The sequence below is a fragment of the Eretmochelys imbricata genome, chromosome 1 (genome assembly GCF_965152235.1).
Source record: "Eretmochelys imbricata isolate rEreImb1 chromosome 1, rEreImb1.hap1, whole genome shotgun sequence".
Taxonomy (NCBI): Eukaryota; Metazoa; Chordata; order Testudines; family Cheloniidae; genus Eretmochelys; species Eretmochelys imbricata.
This window is the reverse complement of record NC_135572.1, coordinates 162,584,479-162,609,678: the sequence shown is the minus strand read 5'-3', so window position 1 is coordinate 162,609,678 and position 25,200 is coordinate 162,584,479. Positions and strand designations below refer to the sequence as shown.

At 41.1% G+C, this 25,200-nt stretch overlaps 1 protein-coding gene across 1 annotated transcript in view; it reads right to left on the bottom strand.

The window, feature by feature from the left end:
- The window catches only part of KCNJ6 (potassium inwardly rectifying channel subfamily J member 6), a 59,331-nt gene extending 35,445 nt beyond the window's left edge, over window positions 1-23,886 (bottom strand). The window contains exon 1 of the mRNA XM_077807245.1: window positions 22,974-23,886. Within this exon, the coding sequence (XP_077663371.1) occupies window positions 22,974-23,871 (898 nt within the window). The 5' untranslated portion in view covers window positions 23,872-23,886. The remainder of the gene's footprint in view (window positions 1-22,973) is intronic.
- Between the last annotated feature and the right edge of the window lie 1,314 nt (window positions 23,887-25,200).

The following is a 25,200-nucleotide window of genomic DNA, read 5'->3' as shown; positions in this document are numbered from 1 at the left end:
AACAGTTTGATCTCTTTTTAAGACCTGAAAATACAAAACACTAACTGTGAATTGTTGCTTTTGAGTTCCCTTTTGACCAGAAATAATTTAAGCATAAGTGTTCCATGTGTGGATCAAAGTCAGTGGGGGTTCCACATGCAGGGCACAGATGGATTGGACCCAGTGAACTATACTAGCACTTACCATTACTTGCTGGGCACTGATGTATGCTCAGCATTGTACAGAACGTAAGAACATAATCCATGCTCCAAGGAATTTATAATGGAAGGCCCAATCCTGCTACTTGATGCACAGGGATGAACCCTTCGTCCTGTGAAGAGTCTCACTGAAGAAAATGGGGCTATACATGAATGCCAGGGTCCACCTGTATGGATCAAATTGCAGTAAGAAGGCCTTACATTTTTTTTAATGAAATTAATACAATTACTATGTAAAACAGTACATTTAATTATCTTAAATAGCTGAGTGATTTTATTAGCTGGAGAAAGGTGGCTGTTTTACCAGAACAAAGTTGTGGGTTTTTTCCCCTTTAAAATACTCTACACTAACTAACATTTCCAAGAGCTTTTAAGAGAAGGACTTTTAATGATAGGTCATGTTGGCTGCTATAATTTGTCATGTCTGTGGTTCACAAAGTTTCTAAGCACTGATATGTATATGGATAGGTGTATGATAACTATTCTGATCCACGTCTCTCTCTCCCACATATGTGAAAGTGAAATCCATGCCATCATCTCGAGAACCATATGATAACTGTATTACATTGCTCTGAACTAGATTCATGAAGCACTTTAACTGCCCTCTGCCTGCTAATCCCTTCCCCTGGGATTGATGGTAACATTTTCAACTGCTCATTGGCTTCAGATAGCCACTATTACAAATTAGAAAAGAAAATCATCCTGAGGGAGAGATGTTCTTCCATGTCTCTCTGCATGTGAGGTACTCTCTGCACATGCTCACACACAAATATATTACTTTTGCCTACAGCATAAGACAAGCAAGATTCAATCCTACAGCTGTGCCAACTTTCCACAAATAAAAATCATTTATTTAAAGTATTTTGCACGCCTCCAGGACTAGAAACAGAAGATTTAAACCACAGGGAAGGGGAAAGTCTCAGTTTCCCAATGGGAAACAGCACTTACTCCTGGACCTGTGGTGCCATGGTGTATCAGGCTATAAAGGTGACATTTTTAGGTAGAGAAGATTGCGTGTGGCATAAAGGTTTCATCAGCCTGAATTTGGATTTAGCTCCAGAACATGCCTATGGCATCGTAACTCATAAGTAATAATGTAGCTGTATAAAAATGAATGCCAATAAAATCTTTCTAACATACCACACTAGCATGTATTCCATAGTATGGTGGTTCTAGTTGTGACTCCATTCTGAAGTTTGTGTTGAAAATGCAGCTAAATTGGGGACATATTTCATTTTTCTTCTAAAGTCAGTGGAGTATTCCTTTCCCATACTCTCACTCTCACAGTTAGAATTTTTGTGAATGTTCTAAGAGATGCCATCAAATAAGTTAAAAGTTAGAACCATTAAAATGTGACCCATTTTTAAAAAAACGTCAAACATATTTTAATAAGGGCCCTTTGGCACCTTCTATTTTTAACACTGTTGGATCTAGAGAGCCAGATTCTAAACCGGTGTAAATGGGTAAAGCTCCATTGAGGTCAATGTCCATTTACTCCAGCTGAAAATTTGGCTCATACTTACCAAATGTATAGTCATTGATAATGGCCCAAATTCTTGGATTTGGCAGAGCTTTGCTTAGCACAGAACCCAGTGGGGAAAGGTGGCAGCTCCCTGATTCTGGGGCCTAAAATAAAGCCGCCTCAGGGCTGTGCCATGACCTATGCCCATTTGCCAATGGTCCCAAAGAGCCATGCCAGCCTGGAATAGTCAGAGTGCTGCGGCATTGTAACCATGCTCCCTTCCCTCTGCCATGCCCCTCTGCTGCTGTTTGCGAGAGCAGGTGGTTTAGAGACACTGTGCTGGCTCTTCAACACCCAGGAAGTCTCCTGCACTAGAGGAATGCCCAGGTGACCAGTTCTGCTGGCTTTATGGCTCTTCTGAACCAGCAAAATGACACAAAGGGAGCATCCTGGAGAATCTGGCCAATCGCTATTTGTATTGAATTTATGACGGAGACGAGCTTAAACAGCAAGGCTGGGCTTGAGGGAACTGGTGTCTGCCAATATTGTCTTTGCCTTTAGTCTTGTACCAAGATAGTTGTGTTTCTGCCTCATTCTGCTTTCAAAACTCTCTCTCCCACAACTCCCAAGTTGTTCACCTTTTTGAACCCAGATTGTGTCAAGCAAGTGGAACTCTCACACCACAGAATGAAGTCCATGCACGGGTGCCTTGTGTCCTGTCTATGGTGGACATATTTTTCATACACATTCTTTCTCTAAGCCACAGGATGTATCTAGCCCAAGGTGCATTGGCTATTTCTTTATGGTCTTTTTAGCATTATCTTTTCCCTTGTCTCCATATTTCTGAAGTTTAACTGTAGTGGTTCTGAGGGACACTTACCCTAAGCTAAAGTATTGAGTTCTGTGGAAGCAACAGCACATGCTACAAACCAAATGAGCTCTTACACTTACCTAGTTTGTGAATTTTTAAATGTACACACTACAACTTTTGAACGACCTTTGTTTAAGTTTGGTTTAATTTTTAATAAAATACACAGTAGGTGTACCTTTATCCCTATTAATGGGGTATATGTTGCTATTGAATAGTAAATAAATGATCGCACTGATAAACTATGCTAAATCTCCCATCAGCACACTATGCAATACCCCTCCAGTCTGTCAAAACTCCTCTAACCTTATACCAATTTCACTTCAGCCACACTCATCTATTTTCAAATCTACATACAGCTTTGCAACTGCTACTCCTAGGGCCAAAAAATGACATCCTGATATTGCATCATGTGACATCTTTTAATAGCTTTTTAAGGCCAGAAGGGACCACTGTGATCCTCTAGTCTGACCCCCATACATCATGATATACCAGAGCATTGCATCATATGGAGCCAAAAATTGGGACTGCGTCAAGAAATTGGGCCCACACATAAATCACCTTCTGATGCTGACATTGAAATATTTGGGTGGAAGATGCAACCTGAGTGCAAGATAGTATGAATTATTATTTATGCTTTGCTATGTATTCTATTATGTCTAGAGAATACAAATCTCTCTGAAATGGCTGCCTTTTTAGCAGTGCACTGATTGGGCTGGTGTGGTCCAGGAATGGCATCATTCCTCAGAATGTTTAAAATCAACATCTTTTTATTGAAATTTTCAGGTGAATTGGCCTATTCATTCCTCTGGGGGAAAAGGCAGGGCCAGGAAGAGTGGAAATGAAGGAGAAGCGCTTGCCCTGGACAGAGCAGCAATGGCCTGTCTCCTATTCCCAGAACTGTACGCATCTCGGGATATCCACAGATTTTGGTGGACAAACTCTTTCATCTTCCTGCTCTGGAAGAAGCAAGGTGGAGAACCTCAGCTCTGATGGAAAAATTTGGAGGAAACTCCTTGAGATTCCCTGATTGGACTCCTATACTGCTGTTAAGCTTCTCCTGCAGATTTTCCTGATTGGCTTAAAGTTACTCAAATACTGTGATGACGGGTGACCTTAGAAAAACCTAGCTAGGTTGATCTTGGCCGTAGTTACAAAAAATTAGGAGGAATAGCCCTGAGAGCTGTGTGTGTTTACAGGAGTCCATAGGACTCTTCCATAGTTTTTTCATCTTTTTAATGATTTCATTAACAAAAAATTTTAATGAATCCACCATCATTCTGTTCAGGGGAGTTATACCTGGTATGAATTTGGCTCTTGTTTCTTTTTTCTAACAGATTAAACACTAAACAACAACATGCAAGAGATGGAAAGTTTGGTAGGTCATGAGGGATGACAGTATGTAAAGAAGAGGACTAGGGTGAGGATTATTTCTGCAGTCTGATCAAATAATTACATAGCAGTATTTGTATGTACCATGAACACATGTTCATGTGATGAAATATTAAAGCTTTGTTTTGGTATAACTCTGCACTGGGTGTTTTTACATCTACATGTAAAGAAGGGTAGCTACACAATAGGAGAGCCCCCAGGGAATGGTTTCTTGCATAGAGGATTGACTCCTCAATATTGACTCTTTTTTTTTAAAAAATGGCATAAAGTCCCCTTTTCTTAGACAAAAGCTTCCAGTATCAGTCCCTTGACTTCCTTGTAAATCTTTTAGCTGCTGTTAATCTGTCTTAATTAATGAGTATTTTAATTAGTGTCTTAATTGCTTGTTTTGTGAGGTGACTGGAAAACTGACAGGCACCTGTAAATTACATTTATTATTTTATGACTATTATAAAATTCCTTTGAAGTGAATGAGAGTCTTTCCATTGGCTTCAAGGGGTTTTGGATAAAGCCCATAATGTACATTAAGTTTGTGATGCAAACTGACAGGAATTTCAATGTTCAGGCAGACATTCGGGGCCTGATTTTTCATTGCCTCACCTTCAATGGGGAGTCATTTATTATCTGTGAAAAAACTAGGAGTGACATGCTACCAGCATTTTACACCCATTTTGCAGAGGTGTAAGAGACAAAACAAGCAGCATGGCTGAATGGGCTTAAGCCTACTCCATTGCAAGGTTTTCATAGAATCATAGAATATCAGGGTTGGAAGGTTCCTCAGGAGATCATCTAGTCCAACGCCCTGCTCAAAGCAGGACCAATCCCCAACTAAATCATCCCAGCCAGGGCTTTGTCAAGCCTGACCTTAAAAACCTCAAAGGAAGGAGATTCTACCACCTCCTTAGGTAACGCATTCCAGTGCTTCACCAACCTCCTAGTGAAAAAGTTTTTCCTAATATCCAGCCTAAACCTCCCCCACTGCAACTTGTGACCATTACTCTTTGTTCTGTATCTGCCAATACTGAGAACAATCTTGATCCATCCTCTTTGGAAACCCCCTTTCAGGTAGCTGAAAGCAGCTATCAAATCCCCCATTCATTCTTCTCTTCTGCAGACTAAACAAACCCAGTTTCCTCAGCCTCTTCTCATAAATCATGTGTTCGAGTCCCCTAATCATTTTTGTTGCCCTCCGCTGGACGTTTTCAAATTTTTCCACATCCTTCTTGTAGTGTGGGGCCCAAAACTGGACACAGTACTCCAGATGAGGCCTCACCATTGTTGAATAGAGGGGAACGATCACATCCCTCGGTCTGCTGACAATGCCCCGACATATACAGCCCAAAATGCCGTTAGCCTTCTTGGCAACAAGGGCACACTGTTGACTCATATCCAGATTCTCGTCCACTGTCACCCCTAGGTCCTTTTCTGCAGAACTGCTGCCTAGCCATTCGGTCCCTAGTCTGTAGTGGTGCATAGGATTCTTCCGTCCTAAGTGCAGGACTCTACACTTGTCATTCTTGAACCTCATCAGATTTCTTTTGGCCCAATCCTCTAATTTGTCTAGGGCCCTCTGTATCCTATCCCTGCCCTCCAGCGCATCTACCACTCCACCCAGCTTAGTGTCCCTCTCTTTAGTACTGCAAACTTGTTGAGGGAGCAATCCACGCCATCCTCCAGATCATTAATGAAGATATTCAACAAAACCGGCCCCAGGACTGACCCTTGGGGCACTCCGCTTGATACTGGCTGCCAACTAGACATGGAGCCATTAATCACTACCCACTGAGCCCGATGATCTAGCCAGCTTTCTGTCCACCTTATAGTCCATTGATCCAGCCCATACTTCTTTAACTTGCTGGCAAGAATACTGTGGGAGACCGTATCAAAAGCTTTGCTAAAGTCAAGGAATAACACATCCACTGCTTTCCTCTCATCTACAGAGCCAGTTATCTCATCATAAGTTTTAAATGACTTAATGGAGTTTGAATCCACATAGTTTAAAAACTGTTACAACCATGTTTGAACCTTACAGCAGAGTCTCCAAGTGCAGTTTGTAGAACACAGTGTGGAGTGTGGCTGGAATGCTGCCGGACCGCATAAGATGGTCGCCCCAGGCATCTCTTAATGCACAACATGATAACAACACGGTAAAAGTTTAGTGTCTGTTTCCAAACCAAGAATTTCAGTATGATTGAAAGTTTAAATACAATTGCTTTCATTTGAATGCAAGCTATTCCCAGTTATCATTGCCCATCAGAGTGGGTATCTGAATATAACTTTAAGATCAATGAATTTATCTGTACTTGAATTTTGTTGTTATCCAATATTTTTGTTTGAAGTATTACTTTCTTCTAAATCTTAAACAGAGAATTGAACACTTCAGTGCACCTATGAAGCCCAGATATAAATAGCTAGACAGACAGAATGTCCAGTATCACAGACCTGTGTTAACTGTTAATTTGCATATACATGTAGTGCTTGCTAGGGATTGTCAAATACTCTTTGATCAGACGAAGACAGTTAATTGAAAAATATACACAGGTTACCATTTTTTCATTTACTTTGCTTGAATGTCCAAAGTTACAGAGAACTACTTTAAACTTGGGGGCCCAGTCTGAGCTAATATGTAAGTTAATGGGCAAGAATGTGTGGAAAGAGGGGGGCCATGAGTTGGGTGAGGGCTAGGTTCTATTATAGCTCTGCCACAGACTTCCTATGGGAGCTTGGACAAGTCACTTAACCTCTCTATGCCTTAGTTTCCCCCTCTGTAAAATATGGAATTTTCTGTATTTGTCCCCTATTTGAGCTATTTTGTGTAAACTGCGCTCTCTGATCCTTTCATTTTGATTGTATCCTCCACCACACACAAAAAGCTGCCTATGTAAAATCCTAGTGGAGGACAAGGCACAGTTAGTTTTGATCATGACTAGCTTAATTGAGGCCAGCCCTAGGTTTGGGGGGTGGGGTACACAACTGACCTCCACTAGCTATGTCCACTCCCTATGCCTTGTCTCCACTAAGATTTTACATCAAGGTAATGGTCATGATGTAAAAAAGCCCCACATAGTTGTTCGTAATGAAGACATAACTCCAGAAATAGGTAGAAGTGGTGTGAGTGACAACCTCATTCTGGCCATGGACTGTAAGAGAGACTATAGTCCTCTGCTCTTAAGCGGTGTCAAGGAAGAGCATGAGGGCAAAGTGAGGGCAGCACAGACAGAGAAAGAAAACTGAAAGGAAATGTGTACTGTCACAATCCTCCCAGGATACACAACTGGAGCCTGATTCTCAGCCCCTTTATACTGCGCTGGCAGTTTAATTTGAATGTGTGATCATTTAGATGTGCTTCAGTGCTTTGCCAAATTGGGGCTTAAATAGATGGATATTGAAATATTAAAAGCTGACTTCTACCTTCTGAGTCACAAATTCAATTAGACTTTTTTATCTGAACCATTATTTTTGGGTAAAATTTGGTCATTTTTCATGAATAAACATTTCTAAAAAAAGCAACTTGATTTTTCTCAACATTTTCCATAATTCAATGAATACCCTGGGAAAGTTTTCAGATTTTTTTAAAATTTTTTTTATACCAGCTCTGGAGATTGATGAATCTCTTGGAAAATGAGGGGAGAAAGTTTTCTTAAGCCTTGTCTATATTCAGGATTGCATCATTTTAAGTTTAAAAAAAAAATTAAAGAAAATGTTTTAATTAAACTGGTGCAAAACACAAAAAGAATAAATTCTTAATGTGATGGAATCCTGTTTTATATTGATTTATCTTAAATCTGTTGGTTACCAAGCTAAACTAAATCAATATAAACCAGATTTAAATTGAATAGAATATTCACACTGTTTTGCACCAGTTTAACCAAATCTCCTTAGCATTACATGTTTTGTTTAAACCAGTGCAGCTATATAGACAAGGCCTTGCTCTGGGATGTTCTAAAACTGCAGCACACTCTGAGGACTAAGGTGCAGATTCTCTGCTAAATTTGGGAATGGTAGCCTGGAGCAGTCAGCATACAGGCTTCTGGGACTTTCTGTAAGCAAACAGAACACCCACAGATTCTCAGAAAACTAGACCTGACTGAACTAAGTGGGTCCTGAGGTTGCCTCTTAAGGCACCAATGTCAAAGTGGAAGATACGTTGCCTGGTCTCTCCCAGAAGAGACAGACCCTCTCTTGCACACCCTTGCAACAAGAGAAAACAGCAGGTTGGGAAAAGCAGCAGATGTGTAAAAGTGGTGGTCTCCGTTTCTGAGGAAAAATGAGATTTGTGTTGCTTAGCAGCAAGACAGCCTGACTGCTCAGGAAATGGCTTTTCCAGCTAAAAAATGGCCCTCTTAAACTAAGCCATAGACTTTTCTGAAGATGCTCAGATTAATTTATTTGGGCTTTAACATCAAACAGTAAATGACTTACTTAATTAGCCTGATTGTTCCATGACGATTTAGGAAACACTAATTTGGAATATGGCTATACCCCCAAAATATTCTCACATTGGAGCTCTTGATAGCCCTCTTCATTTAGAAAGAAAGAACTTGTTTAACTATTTTGTAGACCTATAGTTTGGAAGATGTCTATAAATTTACTGCAAACTACAATCCATGTGAGCAAACTCCGATTAATGTTGGTAGGAATTGCAGGTCTGAATCCTGAGCAGTGTATAACTCACAGAACGTAAACAACTCCATTCATATACCATGGAAAAAAAAACTGTAATACCTGGTAAAGTCTCAGGTCCAGATTGATTTTGGCTCTTTCTTGCTGTTTTGCACCTCTCTGCAAAGCGGCTGTAAATGCATTGTGACCATCCCATTAAGCTGGGTTTATGGCTGCTTTGTGTTATCAGTGGTACAAAGCAGCCAGACAGTACTGGTGAAGCTGATCCTCAGTTTGTTTCTATGTGTTTTAAATGCCATATTATAATTTTTGAGTCTCTGAGGTTCATTGTAATTCTGTAGTTTTTCTTTGCTCTAACCTCTGGAGAACTCTTTTTTGGTGGCCTCAGGAAACCCAGAAGCAATGCCATAAAAGGAGTTTTTAGTGCTGGTAACTGCCCCTTTAGATACGAGAAGGGCACATCAAAAAGCTGGGCCCTTTTAACATATTTCAGATGTCCTGTGGGATTAACTGCAGTCCATAGCCTTGTCCTTTTTAGTCTGTCAAATTCTTATCTTGAATTTACAGTATGCCTGACAATTGTATTTGCTGTTTCTTTTATATTTTCTGTCACTTCTGCCCTCATAGTAACGGTTCTGTTATATTCTGAATGAAAACTTTTTGCTACAGTTGAATGTGAAGAACAACATACTAATGACATGCACTAATGCAATTACCTGTGATTTTAAAGAGAACCTAACGCTATTAGAAAAGTTTGTTGTAACAGTGATGTTGACAGACCAGGGGCCAGCTCATACCAGAGCTCCAGGCCAAATCACTTGTGTATTGGTATAAATCAAAGTGATTATTAAATGTATACAAGTGTACTTGGTGTTTAAACTTCATGAAAACTAGTGGGATATTACTTGCATTGTTTTCACTTATCTGTATCCCGTTATAGTGTAATAGCAAACATTTGTGTATACCCTGTAACTAAATAATCCATCAAAGGAGAGAGAAACCTTGTGAAATGCAAATGAAGAACTTTAACAGAAAAGTGCTAATTTCTTAGCAAGTGGACATTGTGTGTGAGGATCGGAGGTCAAAGACTCAAAATGCATTCCTCACTCTCTGTCATCAAAGGAAAAGCCCACGCGGTTAGTGACCCTGTCAGTTTGTTTTCTGTGAGAAGAAGCTATAAGTGTGGATTCAGGGAAAGATTCTGGATCTCGGGATGTTTTGACTCTTCTAGGGAAGTGTACCAGATACAAAGTCAAGATCCCCACAGAGAATCTGGGTACCCTGAAAGGACTTTTAGGAAACTGGCAGTTTATTACATCACTGCCACCATTTGTAATTACAAACTGTGACTCACCTGTGCATATGTTTTACCTGCTTTAACCTCTCAATAACTCTCATTTCCTTTTCTTAGCTAATAAACCTTTACTTAGTTTACTATAGAATTGGCTACCAGCATTGTCTCTTGGGACTGGGAGCAACCTGAGGGACAGGGAAAGCCGCTCAGTGCCATCATCCTATCCTGCCCTGGCCCCTGCAGAAGTTCCTCTGTTGAAGCTCCATGGTGTGTTGAGGCAGGGCTGGGGGTGAATCTGAGGATCCAAGATCTCTCTGGAACATCATCCTCAGTGGACCCCTTGGATTCCCATAGAGAAATGGAAATGTCGCTGCTTAAGTGAGATTAACTCCTGCTGCATCCACTGTGAGTCTGATACTGAGCAGTGGTAGGAGAACCCAGCCAATGGTAGCATTGACCCATGATATCCAGGGTGAGGGAGCCAGCAGAGCCATGCAGAGGGCTCAGCTACTTTCCTTGCAAAAAACTGTGCAACTTGAAAACTGTGCAGTACTTTCAGTACCCTATGGCCCTTTCCCATGTGTTTCTCCGTGAGAGAAGGTGATATAGCGCTCTGTTAGGTAACACTTCTCAATGGTGACAGTTAAAGGTAAATTGCAAACTGGAATTTTGGGTTCCCCAAATGGACTGTAGCGATGTACCGTACCCCTGTGACGCTGCCATTAACATGAAGCATGACTATGGGCTTGGCCTAGTGACATGGAGACAGAAGCAAAATCAACCAAAGAGACCCAGGTTTCAGAGCAACTTAGTGATCCTCATTTACTCTGCCTGTGGGTATCATGTGCATCATGGAGGTGACATGTTTGGTCTCAGAGTGATAGGGCATAAGAAGAACAGAATGTTTGAGTTGCTCTGCTTCATGCTATGTGCTCTAAAGTGCCAGCCGTGGAGCAGCATTGACAGCAGACTCAGGGTCAGTGGAAAGCAGTCCTTGTGGCTTTTGTACAGGTTTTTAAATCCCAGTATTGTCTTAGTTATGAGCTCAAATCTACCAGTAAAGGTCCCTCTGCCAAATTAACCAAAAAGAGAAGCTCCTCTACTGAAAATATGTTGTTGCTAGGGCTGTCAATTAATCACGGTTAACTCATGTGATTAACTCAAAAAAATTAATCGCAATTAAAAAAATTAATCGGGATTAATCACACTTTTAATCACACTGTTAAATGACAATAGAATACCAATTGAAATGTATTAAATATTTTTGGATGTTTTTCTACATTTTCAAATATATTTCAATTACAACACAGAGTACAAAGTGCACAGTGCTCACTTTATATTATTTTTATTGCAAATATTTGCACAGTGAAAATGATAAAAGAAATAGTATTTTTCAATTCACCTCACTTGTAGAGCAATCTCTTTATTGTGAAAGTGCGATTTACAACTGTAGCTTTTTTTGTTACATAACTGCACTCAAAAAGAAAACAATATAAAACTTTAGAGCCTACAAGTCCACTCAGTCCTACTTCTTGTTCAGCCAACCGCTAAGACAAACAAGCTTGTTTACATTTACAGGACTTAATGCTGCCCGCTTCTTATTTATAATGTCACCTGAATGTGAGAACAGTACATGCTTCCATGCTGACAAAGCTTGTTAAAAAATAATGTGTTAATGAAATTTGTGACTGAACTCCTTGGGGGAGAATTATATGTCTCCTGCTCTGTGTTTTACCCTCATTCTGCCATATATTTCATGTTATGGCAGTCTCGGATGATGACCTAGCACATGTTGTTCGTTTTAAGAATAGTTTCACTGCAGATTTGACAAAATGCAAAGAAGGTACCAATGTGAGATTTCTAAAGATAGCTACAGCACTCAACCCAAAGTTTAAGAATCTGAAGTGCTTTTCAAAATCTGAGATGGACGAGGTGTGGAATGCTTTCAGAAGTCTTAAAAGAGCAACACTCCGATGCGGAAACTACAGAACCCAAACCACTAAAAAAGAAAATCAACCTTCTGCTGGTGGCTTCTGACTCAGATGTTGAAAATGAACATGCGTCGGTCCACTCTGCTTTGGATCATTATCAAGCAGAACCAGTCATCATCATGGATGCATGTCCTCTGGAATGGTGGTCGAAGCATGAAGGGACATATGAATCTTTAGCATATCTGGCATGTAAATAGCTTGTGACACTGGCTACAACAATGCCGTGCGAATGCTTGTTCTCACTTTCAGGTGATATCGTAAACAAGAAGCGGGCAGCATTATCTCCTGCAAATATAAATAAACTTGTTTGTCTGAGTGATTAGCTGAACAAGAAGAAGGACTAAGTGGACTTGCAGGCTCTAAAGTTTTACGTTGTTTTATTTTTGAGTGCAGTTATTTTTTATATATAATTCTACAACTGTAAGTTCAACTTTTATGATAAAGAGATTGCACTGCAGTACTTGTAATGGGGGAACTGAAATACTATTTCTTTTTTTTACAGTGCAAATATTTGTAATAAAAAATAAATATAAAGTGAGCACTGTACACTTTGTATTCTGTGTTGTAATTGAAATCGATATATTTGAAAATGTAGGAAACATCCAAAAATATTTAAATAAATGATATTCTTGTTTGTTTAACAGCGTGATTAATCATGATTAATTGTTTTAATTGCTTGACAGCCTTAGTTGTTGCTTTGTTCTCAATATCATTAAATAACAGCCATGCGACAGACTGACCATATCAGTAATATCCTGAACAAACCTTGTGGAATTAAGATAAACTTTACTGAATTAGGGTTAATACCTTTAGGGTGCATTGTATTAAAAATTCAGTTGTGTATGTGTCATGGCACTGTATGTACCTTCTCTAGCAGGAAGGGAGGATGCTATCAGCCTTTGATGCCATACTCCTATGTGTATATTAGTGTTATGCAGGGCCAGGGAAGGTTAAACAATGACCTTAAGGACATATCAAAAGGGTATTACAATGGCAAACAGGGCCATGTCAAATGGAGGCATTTGTTAAGATAGGGCAATCATAAGGGGGAAGTGTGGAAACCGATTAGCATTGGAGCGAAAAGACAATAAATCATTCAATCACCAGGGTTGTAGTTAAGAGCAGACACAACTTTCTACCATGTGTGCCTAGCCAATTGCCTCATTTGCTATATAAATAACATTTTATGCGCACATTTGACTGCTTTTCACACACATTTTCTACAGCTAGTGAGCATGTTTGTTTATGTATCTATAAACCCTTCTGCAAATATTGGTCTCGAGCTGTCCATGTGTCAGAAATATAAATGAGTTCTATTACAAATATATTTGTATCATTCTCCATATGAACCTGAAGATGTCTATATACTTTGCCATGCAATTTCCTGTGTTGCCTTTTATTTTTAACACATTATAAAATGTTTATAATAGCTACTGTCTCATTTTTCACATTTTCATTTTCACAAGGGGGGAACTGCCATTGGGTTTTCTAGTGATTAGCTGAACAAGAAGAAGGACTAAGTGGACTTGCAGGCTCTAAAGTTTTACATTGTTTTATTTTTGAGTGCAGTTATTTTTTATATATAATTCTACAACTGTAAGTTCAACTTTTATGATAAAGAGATTGCACTGCAGTACACCCTCCCCGGCTGCCAGTGGTCACATCATAATGTGTATAGGTTATTAGTGTTGGTGCCCATGTTTTGTGACTCACTAAATATTTGCCTTGTCCAGAAGGCAATGGGTTTAAACCTTCAAAAGCATTTCTGGGGCTTGTACAAAGAAGAACACCCAGAGTGAAGTTTTAAAACTTTGTTTAAAAATAATCCCTGTCCCCATCCAACCCAATTAAACAGCCTAGTATTACCTTTTAGACATTGCTCCTCTGGCAGACAGAGTTGAGGCTCTTTTGATCTATAAAATCTACCTAAGTCCTATGTGGTAAACAGCCCCTCTAACTAGGAGCTCTGGTTCATATTCAGGCACAGTAAAAATGTTCATAGTGTAAACAAAAACTCCTCTAATTCCTCTGTAAAACAATATAAAATCAATGGTGACATTTTAATATAAACCAAAATTATGATCTGTTGGCCAATATTAATCAGCAATAACACAAATTGTCTGCATCATGCAAGTTGTGTTCCTATCAGAGGCTTGTCTATGCCAGAGATGGGAAGGAAAATAGAGTGCATATTCCCCCTTCAAAGTGGAACTCTCCTTTAAGGCACATGGGAACATTACATCCTGTTTCCCAGGACTGTACAAACATGGGCCAGATCCTCCGTAGGGGAGTAGCCACCGTGTATCATGCCACCAGTGTAATCTAGGGGTCCTAAAGTGGCTTAACTGACCCAGGAAGGATCACCTCCCTAATCTTGTAGTGATATAAATTGACATCGGCACTCTTATGCCTCACACATCCCCACCTGCTCTCAGCACTGGAGTGAAAATAGAACATGATCTGTGGAAAGAGGGTATAGCTTGGATGTCCCTCAAGTATGCCAGTTCTTGGATAAATGTGTGGCTCCCTGTAACTGCTGCAGTTCATCACAGGTTAAAGCAAGCCTCAGACCGCTTCAGAAAGGCACAAAGGGACCAGCGCTACATAGCACACCATCAGGAGTGTGAAAAGTTGAACTTTAAACTACCTTTGTGCACACCACTGTCCTGGGAGTATTCCGCTTCTGAATACCCTTCTGGGCATGGTAGATTCTATTGAGCATTTCTTTTTAAGTCTGAGCATATTTCTGTTGTGTTTTACTCAATGCTTGGGAACGCATGACAATGAGTGACACTTTTGCAGAAAGATAACCCTTCATATCATGTGTGTTTGCATTGACTGAGATTTTAGGGTATTTGTTAATCTCAAAATACCAGGGCTCCTGTAAAATATTTGTTTTAAACTCCCCCAAACATTTCTTTTGCCAGTCATCCCACTGCCATTCTGTCCTGTCCTCTATCTGCATTTTGAGTGGAACACTTAAGTATGACAAACTAGGGATGAATTTGCTTAGATATGCTGACATACTCGTGAATCTCTGAAAGGCCTCCTTGTTTTGGGATCTGTTTGTACAATTGCCATCTTTCTGCACTCTGATCAAAATCCTTTGTTACTCAGGCTGTGTCATGAGTGACTAATCTGATTCTCCCTGATCAGCATTTTTCCTGTTCGCTTTTTTTCTCTCGCTGCAGACTATAACAGTCTCTCATTGTGGTGTGCTTCATTTTGCCCCGAATCAGCAGATAATGAACAGTCATTTCCTTCAAGTATAAATTCTGAAAGGTCTGGGATTCTCAAAGACCCAGTATGGCCATTCTTATGTTCTTATGTAATACTTTGGTACCAAGTCACAGCAGAAGACAAGTCACTTTAACATAGATCTACTAAAAGGGAAGTGGAAACTGCAGAGTGAAACGCTTTCTGTACTTTGGATTGGCCCAAACCCTTGCATCCAAAACTGAAAATACTTTTTGCATTATGAAATGTGGATTCTCAGCTGTTCTTCTGAGGCAATTTGGTGGCTGTATTCAAATCCTTTGGTTCTATACGAATTCTTAACTAGTTTGGTTTTACTACAATGACTGTACTGTTAATCTAGGCCTTAAAAGTTAGGTCACCATAGTTATGGTGCTCAGGAGGGATGTGATGTGTAGACATGGCCTTAGTCAGTGCTATTTGCATTTGCTCAATAACATCTAATTTTACCACCTGGTTGAGTTCAGCTTTTACTTTCTGTCAGTCTAGTGTGATTTTGCTGAAGGAGGACAAGGGGAGGAGAGATAGCTCAGTGGTTTGAGCATTGGCCTGCTAAACCCAGGGTTGTGAGTTCAATCCTTGAGGGGGCCTGTCATAAATATAAAGGGAAGGGTAAACCCCTTTAAAATCCTTCCTGGCCAGAGGAAAAATCCTCTCACCTGTAAAGGGTTAAGAAGCTAAAGGTAACCTTGCTGGCACCTGACCAAAATGACCAATAAGGGAGACAAGATACTTTCAAAAGCTGGGAGAAGGGAGAGAAACAAAGGGTCTGTGTCTGTCTGTCTGTATGCTGCTTTTGCCGGGGATAGAACAGGAATGGAGTCTTAGAACTTTTAGTAAGTAATCTAGCTAGGTATGTGTTAGATTATGATTTCTTTAAATGGCTGAGAAAGGAACTGTGCTGAATAGAATGACTATTCCTGTCTGTGTGTCTTTTTTGTAACTTAAGGTTTTGCCTAGAGGGATTCTCTATGTTTTGAATCTAATTACCCTGTAAGGTATCTACCATCCTGATTTTACAGAGGGGATTTCTTTACCTCTATTAAAAGTCTTGTAAGAAAACTGAATGCTTTTTCATTGTTCTCAGATCCAAGGGTTTGGGTCTGTGGTCACCTATGCAAATCATAGAATCATAGAATATCAGGGTTGGAAGGGACCTCAGGAGGTCATCTAGTCCAACCCCCTGCTCAAAAGCAGGACCCATCCCCAATTAAATCATCCCAGCCAGGGCTTTGTCAAGCCTGACCTTAAAAACTTCTAAGGAAGGAGATTCCACCACCTCCCTAGGCAACGTATTCCAGTGTTTCACCACCCTCCTAGTGAAAAAGTTTTTCCTAATATCCAACCTAAACCTCCCGCACTGCAACTTGAGACCATTACTCCTTGTCCCGTCCTCTTCCACCACTGAGAATAGTCTAGAACCATCCTCTCTGGAACCACCTCTCAGGTAGTTGAAAGCAGCTATCAAATCCCCCCTCATTCTTCTCTTCCGCAGACTAAACAATCCCAGTTCCCTCAGCCTCTCCTCATAAGTCATGTGTTCCAGACCCCTAATCATTTTTGTTGCCCTTCGCTGGACTCTTTCCAATTTATCCACATCCTTCTTGTAGTGTGGGGCCCAAAACTGGACACAGTACTCCAGATGAGGCCTCACCAATGTCGAATAGAGGGGGACGATCACGTCCCTCGATCTGCTCGCTATGCCCCTACTTATACATCCCAAAATGCCATTGGCCTTCTTGGCAACAAGAGTACACTGCTGACTCATATCCAGCTTCTCGTCCAGTGTCACCCCTAGGTCCTTTTCCGCAGAACTGCTGCCTAGCCATTCGGTCCCTAGTCTGTAGCTGTGCATTGGGTTCTTCCGTCCTAAGTGCAGGACCCTGCACTTATCCTATTGAACCTCATCAGATTTCTTTTGGCCCAATCCTCCAATTTGTCTAGGTCCCTCTGTATCCTATCCCTGCCCTCCAGCGTATCTACCACTCCTCCCAGTTTAGTATCATCCGCACATTTGCTGAGAGTGCAATCCACACCATCCTCCAGATCATTTATGAAGATATTGAACAAAACCGGCCCCAGGACCGACCCCTGGGGCACTCCACTTGACACCGGCTGCCAACTAGACATGGAGCCATTGATCACTACCCATTGAGCCCGACAATCTAGCCAGCTTTCTACCCACCTTATAGTGCATTCATCCAGCCCGTACTTCTTTAACTTGCTGACAAGAATACTGTGGGAGACCGTGTCAAAATCTTTGCTAAAGTCAAGAAACAATACATCCACTGCTTTCCCTTCATCCACAGAACCAGTAATCTCATCATAGAAGGCGATTAGATTAGTCAGGCATGACCTTCCCTTGGTGAATCCATGCTGACTGTTCCTGATCACTTTCCTCTCATGTAAGTGCTTCAGGATTGATTCTTTGAGGACCTGCTCCATGATTTTTCTGGGGACTGAAGTGAGGCTTACTGGCCTGTAGTTCCCAGGATCCTCCTTCCCTTTTTTAAAGATTGGCACTACATTAGCCTTTTTCCAGTCATCCGGGACTTCCCCCGTTCGCCACGAGTTTTCAAAGATAATGGCCAATGGCTCAATTGGTGAGGATTTTTACCAAACCTTTCCCAGGAAGTGGGGTGCAAGGGTTGGGAGGATTTTGGGGGGAAAGACGTGTCCAAACTACGTTTCCCAGTAAACCCCGTTAGAGTTTGGTGGTGGCAGTGGAGATCCAGGGACAAAGGATAAAAATAATTTGTACCTTGGGGAACTTTTAACCTAAGATGGTGAAAGTAAGCTTAGGAGGTTTTCATGCAGGTCCCCAAATCTGTACCCTAGAGTTCAGAGTGGGGGAGGAACCTTGACATGGTGGCAGAGTGGTGGGATTAACCTGAAATCATTTTGAGATCAATTTGAGATTTTTTTGAACTAGAAATACAGATTTTAAAAAGGATTTTTTTTTCCTTTGGGGCTTCTGGAAAGGAGGTTCAACTGAAAGCAGCTAGTTTTTTCTCTGCTTTGGGGCCAGAGCAAAGACAAAAGGGGATTATCTTTGTGAATTGCAGGTTTTCTTTGCCTGGAAGCAGGGTACTTAACTCCTGCAGAGAAATTCACAGTCTTCCAACCCAGAGTTTTTTTTTTTCCTAAAAGTAAACGGGGTGGTGGTGGTGGTGGTGGTGTTCTACCCATTTGCCTGGAGACAAAAGTGGCAGGGTTGTTGTTTTTTTTTTTTTTAGGATTTTGATTTTTTTACAAGGAGCACCGGTTTGAAAAGGAATTTTTTTTCCTTTAGGCTGCTGGTAAGCAGGTTTCCAAGTAGTTGGAGGTTTTTTGCTTTGATTTGGGACCAGAGCAGAGACAAAGGGAATTGTCTTTTTCTGTAGGCTGACAATCACTATCAGAGAATAGGTATCCTATTCCAGCACAGCAAAATTTTACAGCCAAGTTTTGTTTATTTCTAAACCTCGGGTGTAAAGTTAGTTAAAAACAGAGAGGTTAGGATGACAGAATCCGCGGCTCAACAAGAGCAGGAATTAGCCAGATTTCAGGCTGAGGAAAAACAAAAGGAACATGAAAGACAGATAGAACTCATGCGGCTGGAGAAGGAGGTACAGGAGGCTGCCCACAGGAAGGAAATGGAGGCAAGGAAGCATGTGGAGGAGGAGAAGGAAAAAGAGAGGAAGCATGCACGGGAGATGGAAAAGGTAAAAGCTCAGCAGAATATACCAACAAACCCAAGCAATCCTTCTCCAGGTACCACTTCCCATCCTAGAAAGTTCCCCACCTACAAGGCAGGCGATGATACTGAGGCCTTCTTAGAAAACTTCGAAAGGGCCTGCCTTGGGTACAGCATCTCTACAGACCAATACATGGTAGAGCTGAGGCCGCAGCTCAGTGGACCCTTAGCTGAGGTGGCAGCTGAAATGCCTAAAGAACAGATGAACAAGTATGAACTGTTTAAATCCAAGGCGAGAGTCAGAATGGGGATAACACCCGAGCATTCTCGTCAGAGGTTCAGAGCCCTAAGGTGGAAACCAGACGTGTCATTTACCCGACATGCCTACCACATTGTGAAACATTGGGATGCCTGGATATCAGGAGCAAGTGTTGAATCTCCAGTAAATTTGCCCTTCCTAATGCAAATGGAACAATTCTTAGAGGGTGTTCCTGAGGAAATAGAAAGATACATCCTAGATGGGAAGCCCAAAACTGTAATCGAGGCAGGAGAGATTGGAGCCAGATGGGTGGAGGTGGCAGAGAAGAAGAAAACTGGTCGCAGTTGGGGCAGAGACCAGAAGGGACAACCCCAGACCACATCCTATTACCGGGGTCCGCCCAAGGCCCCACCTACCTCTGAAAGAACCTTCCAGACACCTTATCGTCCCACCACCCTGTTGTCCAGCAACCCACCTCGCCCCAGTGACCCGTCAGCTGGACGATGTTTTAAATGTAACGAGCTGGGGCATGTAAAGGCCAACTGCCCCAAGAACCCCAACAGATTAAAGTTCATTGCACCGGAATCACACCAGAGGTCCGCAGGCCCAGATACCTCCCAGATACCCTTGGAGCAGAGGGAAACTGTGAGTGTGGGCGGGAAGAAGGTCACCGCATGGAGGGACACCGGAGCACAAGTGTCAGCTATCCATGCTTCCTTAGTGGACCCCAATTTAATCAACCCAGAGATCCAAGTGACGATTCAACCCTTCAAGTCCAACTCTTTCGATTTGCCTACAGCCAAGTTGCCTGTCCAGTACCAGGGCTGGTCAGGAACATGGACTTTTGCAGTCTATGATGATTATCCCATCCCCATGCTGTTGGGGGAAGACTTGGCCAATCATGTGAAGCGGGCCAAGAGGGTGGGAATGGTCACCCGCAGCCAGGCTAAACAAGCCGTGAGGCCTAGCTCTGTTCCGGAAACTTCTACCAGGACCCGGTCAGAGGTGATGGACCCGGACCCCAGGCCAGTGTCTGCAACAGCAGTAGTGGATCCAGTCCCAGAGACCCAGATGGAACCAGTCCCAGAACCGGAACCCAGTTAGAGTTTGGTGGTGGCAGTGGAGATCCAGGGACAAAGGATAAAATTAATTTGTACCTTGGGGAAGTTTTAACCTAAGCTGGTGAAAGTAAGCTTAGGAGGTTTTCATGCAGGTCCCCACATCTGTACCCTAGAGTTCAGAGTAGGGGAGGAACCTTGACAGGGCCATTTAAGTATCTGGGGCAAAAATTGGGGATTGGTCCTGCTTTGAGCAGGGGGTTGGACTAGATGACCTCCTGAGGTCCCTTCCAACCCTGATATTCTATGACCAGGGGACCTATATCAATAGGATGTATTAAAGGATCCCAGTCCCTTTATCAAGTCATCAAATGATTTAAGAATACCTTTTTGCATCCTGCTCAGTAGACAAAGTTATACACTCATTTGATCATCTACATTTACAGACTTATCTTCAGCTCAAGCATATATGGATCTTTCTGTTTCATCATTTCAAATTCTATGAGAAGTATTTGTTCTTCTCTATACGTGCCTGTGTGGCACTGCATATGGGCTCATTTTGTTCCCATTAAATGAAGCAAGTTATGTTTGCAATTTGAACATGCGTCAGTCACTAATCGTTTTGTGTAAGTTTGCTGTGATTACATTGCATTTAGCACCAGTATCTATTTTGAGATTTGCTTTCTGTTCATTTATTTCCAGTGTCACAGACCACTTTGCTGTAGTTCCTTGATCTGTAAATGTATTAAGAGACCCAACAAATAATTTTTTGTGTTGTCATTGTCAGAGATTTGAGCTCCAGCTGTTTATCCAGGATGTATTTTATTTTTATATTTCCTTACAATATGTGCTAAGCAATATATGAACGAAGCCATTACTATCAGGGGCCCTCAGCATTCAGTTCTTGGTACAATACTATTCAACACTTTCAGCAACAATATAGATGATGAGATGAAATCTTTTGCTGGTTAAATTTGCAGGTGACGTGAAGATTGATGGGATAGTAAATAAGGAGGAGGACAGGTTACTGTTACAGAGTGATCTGAATTGCCTGGTTAAATTATCACAATCCTACAAAATGTGTTTCAATACGGATGAATGCAAGGTAATACATAATGGGAAGAAAGAAATAAGGCTATGCCTACAGGATGGGAGACTGTCTTGGAAAGCAGAGACTCAGAAAAGGACTTTGGGGGCATCATTGTAGAATAAACTTAACATAAGCCCTCTGTGCTATGCTGTGACTAAAAGGGCTAAAGCAACCCTTGGACGAAGTAAAAGGAAAATATCAAGTAGAAGTAGGCAAGTGATCTTGCCTCTGTGCGCTGCACACTGCACTGATGAGACTGCTACTAGAGAGCTGTGTCCAGTTCTAGAATACAGAGCCCACACTCCAAGAAGGATGTGGAACTACTGGAGAGAGTTCAAAGGAGGTCCACAAAAATGATCCAGGGGCTGGAAAACAAGCCTTTTGATAGGAGGCTCAAGGAGCTCGGTCTATTCAGTTTTTGACAGAGAAGGTTGAGAGATGACTTGATCAATGTGCCTGGTTGTTTACACATGCAACAGATATCTGACACTGAGGGGCTTTTCAATCTTTCAGACAAAGGCATAACAAGATCCAGTGGCTGTAAGTTTAATTTAGACTAATTCAACCTTGAACTAAGATGGAATTTCTAGCTGTGAGAGTAATTAAACATTGGAACAGCTTAACAGGGGAGGTGGTAGACTCACAGTCTTTTGGGGTCTTTAAAACAAGTTTAGCTATCTTCCTAAAAGATATGTCTTAATCCAGTTTCTGATAACAATTCCATGGCCTGTGTACACCGGACAATCGTAGTGGCCCCTTTTGGCCTTAGAGTCTTTAAATCTATGAATCTATTGCTTTTATTCCATGTGTGACACTGCTCCCCTCATCCTGTACGCCTTTCCATTGTTTATATGCAGTGTTGTTGTAGCCATGTCGGTTCTAGGATATTAGAGAGACAAGGTGGGTGAGGTAATATTTTTTATTGGACCAACTTCTGTGGGTGAGAGAAACAAGCTTTCAAGCTGCACAAAGCTCTTCTTCTGGGAAAGGTACTAAAAATGTCACGGCTAAATACAAGAGCGAACAGATAGTTTAGCCTTAGCTGTATACACCTATTTTAAGGCTCCTGTACACTGCCAGAATGGCATAAAGGGCCTTAGTGTAAATGAGAATCAAGTCCTTGATATTTTGAATCTAAAGTAAAACCAGCCTAAAAGTTAAAACAAAACAAGGATTAAAAAAATAAAGTGTTAAGTTTAACATATTATCACTTCACACTCGATGCAAACATCTTTGGGGAATTCCATGGTAGAAGTTTGCACATAGCACACAGTTCTTTTTGCATTACCTGTGAATAATTGGGAACAGCAGGTACTACAATATTTTCACATTATGTCTAATCAGGGATTCAGATTAGATTTTTACAAAGCACTGTAAAGCAGTTTATCACACTAGGTTCTACAGGCTTGATTTACGCTTGTGATAGAATGATGAATAATGGGATGACATGCTCTGGAAAATGTAGACAGCAATAAATGTTATATCATTTTCAAATCAGATCAGAAACAAATGTGATTTCATTGGGCAGGGTTGAGCACACAATTAAACTGAGCATGCTTTTAATTTTAAACCCAACCATACTGCTGATGCCTTTTGCAAATGTAATGTCTGCTTCCGTTGTTGAAGTAATTCTTTTAAAGTGAGGTGAAAACAAAGGTTTTCTGTGGCACAAGAGGCACCAAATGGAGTATAACGACCAGTCCAATTCAGATTTACTGTATTTTCCCTGCTGAATACAGTTTGTATCTGAAATCAATTTACTTTAAAAATTAAAATGTATACTTTACACAAGGTATAAGAAACATTACCTGTTGCCTCCACCATGCCTTCTAGAATTACAACAATTTCTAGTTCCTCTTTGGGCAACTGGTCTTTGGAAATCTCCCAGAAAGGACTCTGCTGGTTAATTTCATGGCTGATGATCAGTGGTGAAACCAAAAAGAGACGATCATCCCCTGTGTAATAACCTACGTTGATATCTGTCTGGTTGAGTGGTATAAATTCCCCCTCCTTTGTCTGTTTAGATTTGATCAACTTGGCTCGTATTGATGCCTCCACAATGTGTGAATTCCTAAGGTCCCCTACTCGGAACATCAGGCACAGCTTCCCATCCCGCATGGAAATGACTGCGTTGGTAGAAAAGACCAGGGTTTCTGCCCTCTTCTTGGGCTGGGATATTTTCACAAACATGCAACCAACCATGAAAGCATTGACAATAGAACCTAAAACAGACTGAACTAAAAGCAGAATAATTCCCTCGGGACATTTGTCCGTGATGACCCGATAACCATACCCGATGGTGGTTTCTGTTTCTATTGAGAATAAAAAGGCCGAGACAAACCCATTGAGGTTACTGACACATGGGGTCCATGTATTGTCTCCTATATGTTCCATATCACCTCGGATGTAAGCAATTAGCCACCAGATCATTCCAAAGAAGAGCCACGTCACCGTGTAAACCATGACAAAAATCAAAAGGTTGAACCTCCATTTGAGGTCGACTAAGGTAGTGAAGATATCACTCAGATAACGATAAGTCTCTCTCACGTTCCCATGGTGGACGTTGCATTTCCCATCTTTCCTAACATACCTCTGAATTTTTCTCTTGGTACATACTTTGCTTATGTGTTTTGGAAGATCATCTCTAGCTTGTTTGGGCAACTTTGGCTGCTGTATCGTGACAGGGCTCTCCACATCCTGCTCCATTGAGTCTTCTTCAAATACGCTAGCTGCCATTAAAAAAAAGACATTAATATTTATGTGTTTACGGACAATTGAATACGCACACAACTTTCTTCTATATTAGCAGTAGGAAACAAGTATTAATTCACTATCTAATAGAAATAACTTTGAAAGGAAACTTTTTCTTATGTCATGGGCTTCCTATCTATTATTTCAGAGATTTGATCCTGTCTACACCAGTGTTTAAATTCTGCAACAAATATTCAAATAAATGTTTTACCCCCTTTGAAAATGTAATACATCAGTCCTGTTTATAAGCCAAGAATGATCTTCTTGGAGATAGCACTTATATAAATGAAGAAACAGATCTGCTTTGGGGCTTAAGTCACCAATATGAGCAGAGAAAATGAGCAATTTTTAGACTATTTTTTTTACATTGATGCCATTACTAAGGGGAAAAGAATTAAATACATGTAAGTGGTTTTAAAAAACACTTTATTTTCTGCTGTCATTGACCTCAATGGAAGAAAGTTTGGGCCTTAGAATAATATACACCAATAGCAATTCTAACTAATTGCTATACAAAATAGATGTATTTATATTGAGCCTGGGCAGTCTGTTTCCTCCTCTCACTAATGTAAAACACACAGTACTTCAGAAGTTGGTGCCATGCTAGTTTACTTGGGTGAGGACCCAAGAATGAGGCTATTAATCGTAGTGCACCTTCCTTTCTATGGATGCGAGCCCCTAGCCACCCTCATATCTGAGTGCCTCCCAAATATTTAAAAAACGGAAACAACAGTAACAATCTCTTTCTCTGTCCCCACTTCCTTCCCACCCTTTTGAGAGAAATAGCTTGATTAGTTTATACAGTTTTTGTTTGTGTGTGAGAATGTGGGGGTGTGAAAAACTTGCTGAGGGAAAGCTAAGTCAAATGAACGAGTTTTGCACGTCATTCTGAGCACAGGGAGACCTGTGGTTATTCTTATTTCTTGTAGGAATGCATTTTGAGCTCCTGTGTGAGTTACAGCTCCTGCTCTCCCAAACCTCACCCTATTGGCTGATTTTTGTTGTTCCACTAGAATATAGTGGAGGGAGAAGCAGTCTCTCAAGTAGCTAGAAGCAATGCCATAGAAGGCTTTGAATATCAAAACAGAGGCCTTGAACTATGAGATTGGCTCTAGTTCAAAAGGAATTATTTTGGGGCTTGGAAATCTATGAATCTGTGAATTAGGCTCTCTATTCAGATTGCAGAACACTTAGGTGATTTGTTTTTAGCAACCTGTGTAGCTAAGCAGATGGTTTGCTGAGTTTTGAATTACTTCGAGTTTTTTGGGATGTGTATGGCTTCAT